The following is a 2292-nucleotide window of genomic DNA, read 5'->3' on the forward strand; positions in this document are numbered from 1 at the left end:
GTGCAAAAAATGTATTTCAGTGTTTGCTATTATCCACACATACACAATAGCAGCGCCTCTCACTCAGTTTTTGTATTTGCGCTTGCATACAATGTGTTGCTTGCACTCTCAACATTTCTGCCTGTGCGCGCTCAACTCTTTCTGTACACTGTTATATTTGTGCCACAAAACCAGCCAATCAGTTGTTTTGGTCGCTATAAGTGCTCTAACAAAATGTTAGAGCACTTATGCAAATATGTGATGTCTTGATAAGTCGAGCAAATATTTGAAGTTTACACAGCACCATTCTCGCATGAAAATATCTTAAAAGTTTATTTTGTGACCCAGAAAGAGTAATATTTCAAACTCCGCCACTCTGTGTTTTTCTGCCACTGCCTCGTTTGAGTTTTGGACGAAATGGATTCTGGAATATTGCATTTCGTCATTTTGAGCTGATTGGAGACCAAAACAACTGATTGGCTGGTTTTGTGGCACAAATATAACAGTGTACAGAAAGAGTTGAACGTGCACAGGCAGAAATGTTGAGAGTGCAAGCAACACATTGTATGCAAGCGCAAATACAAAAACTGAGCGAGAGGCGCTGCTATTGTGTATGTGTGGATAATAGCAAACACTGAAATACATTTTTTGCACACAGCAATGAATTTTGTTCACTCAAATTTAGCTTTTCTTCGCTCAAAATAAATTTCTCCTCAAAATGCAACACTTGCACCTGCAAATTTTTTTTAACGTGCGCTCAAATGTTTTTCACGTGCGCTCAGAATAGTGGCATAAAAATAACACCATAACTGCTTGGACCTGGTGCATACAAGCTCCTAGATCACATTTACCAAAGACCTAGTTTTACTTTGGCTGGTTTACAGTGATTATTATTATTGATTATCTATTATTTCTTCACTTTCTAATGTGATTAATAAACAGGAAGAGTCTACTAAATCTGAATAGTTTAAAATGTGAAAACAGTTACCATTAGTAGGCGGACATTTAAAAAACTCCCCCAAATCACAAAGCTGATCAACCAACCAACCATCCAACCCAATTATTTTCTGTGCATTATGATTTATGTGAAATGACCAATAAACTCTGTGTAACATTCGGATTATTTAAAATATACAAAATGTTTCAGAGAAACCAAGATTAAATTAAATTAAGTTTTTTTTAATCAAATGACATATCTCATGTGTGATGCTGATTGTCAGTACATGTGATGGAATTTTAAATCTCATTATTCACACAATTTTTAATCCCAGCAGTTTATTTCTTTTTCTGTATCACCTGAAAACATTTTAGTGTTCAGTCTTTAACACGTTCACACACACACTCTCTCTCTCTGATGGAAGATTTCAAGTTCAGTATCTCACCCACAAACACTCAGACACTTGTGTGGGCCTTAGTAAGGTTTCAGTAACCTTTTCTTATCTTAGTCAGTTTGAGCTCTGTGTAACTTGAAATATATTCTGTTTGTATAAAAGAATAAGTCCTAACCACAGTTTTATTTTCTGTGTTTCAGTAGAAATAAATACATTTTTGTTTCACAGGCTTCAGGTTCAAGTTTCTGTGAGAGTTACACAAAAATCTGAAGCTTTTTCTCATTGCATTTCAAAGTAATTTCATTATATTTAATGGTTTAATGAGCTGGTATTAAGATTTACCACAAAGACCGAATTCACACACACACAAACACACACACACAAACACACACACACACAGAGGAGAGCCGTCCCTACCTTTCTGCTCATTGTCACCTGTAGAGAAAAAAACAGCGACTTCACTTCTCAGCTTCTGATTGTGTCTGATGTTCGTTCATCGCTGTCAACTTTTTGAAACAAACAAAAAAAACAACAACAATGAAAACTATTACATAAATCACCACAGATCTCAGTGGAAACAGGTTGACTTATATGAGGCGGGGCATGTGCAGAGGGCGGAGATTGTTCCTCCTGTCAGTCTTGGTGAGTGAGTCTCGGCCGCCCCATGTGCTGGGTTATTAAGGTGTTCAGGCCAATTAAATTATTCATTTTCATTGCTGTAATAGTTTTCTCTGTAGTATCAGACCATCAGCCTACCTGCGTTTAACATGCAGGTGAGGTCAGCTCCAAACCTTGTGTAGTTTGGATCAGGGCAGGCTGTAACCTGTTCAGGAATGATTTTCCTCCTGCAGTCTGAGGAGAAACTGACAGAGGTGTTTTTCAGTGGCATTTGTCCAAGCTTGAGTGTTCAGACCTCACACCTGATAGACTTACTCTGAGACACTGTTCACACACTGCGTTGTGGCTATAGTTATTTCAATGG

The 2292-nt window shown here is 37.6% G+C and overlaps 1 protein-coding gene across 1 annotated transcript in view; it reads right to left on the reverse strand.

The window, feature by feature from the left end:
• The window catches only part of LOC102209351 (NACHT, LRR and PYD domains-containing protein 3-like), a 27141-nt gene extending 25294 nt beyond the window's left edge, over positions 1 to 1847 (reverse strand). Inside the window, exon 1 of the mRNA XM_005754647.1 lies at positions 1728 to 1847. Coding sequence (XP_005754704.1) covers positions 1728 to 1739 — 12 coding nt within the window. The 5' untranslated portion in view covers positions 1740 to 1847. The remainder of the gene's footprint in view (positions 1 to 1727) is intronic.
• Positions 1848 to 2292: the final 445 nt, after the last annotated feature.

This window comes from Pundamilia nyererei, unplaced genomic scaffold (assembly GCF_000239375.1).
Source record: "Pundamilia nyererei isolate P.nyererei 1_Seehausen unplaced genomic scaffold, PunNye1.0 scaffold00615, whole genome shotgun sequence".
In the NCBI taxonomy this organism is placed as follows: domain Eukaryota; kingdom Metazoa; phylum Chordata; class Actinopteri; order Cichliformes; family Cichlidae; genus Pundamilia; species Pundamilia nyererei.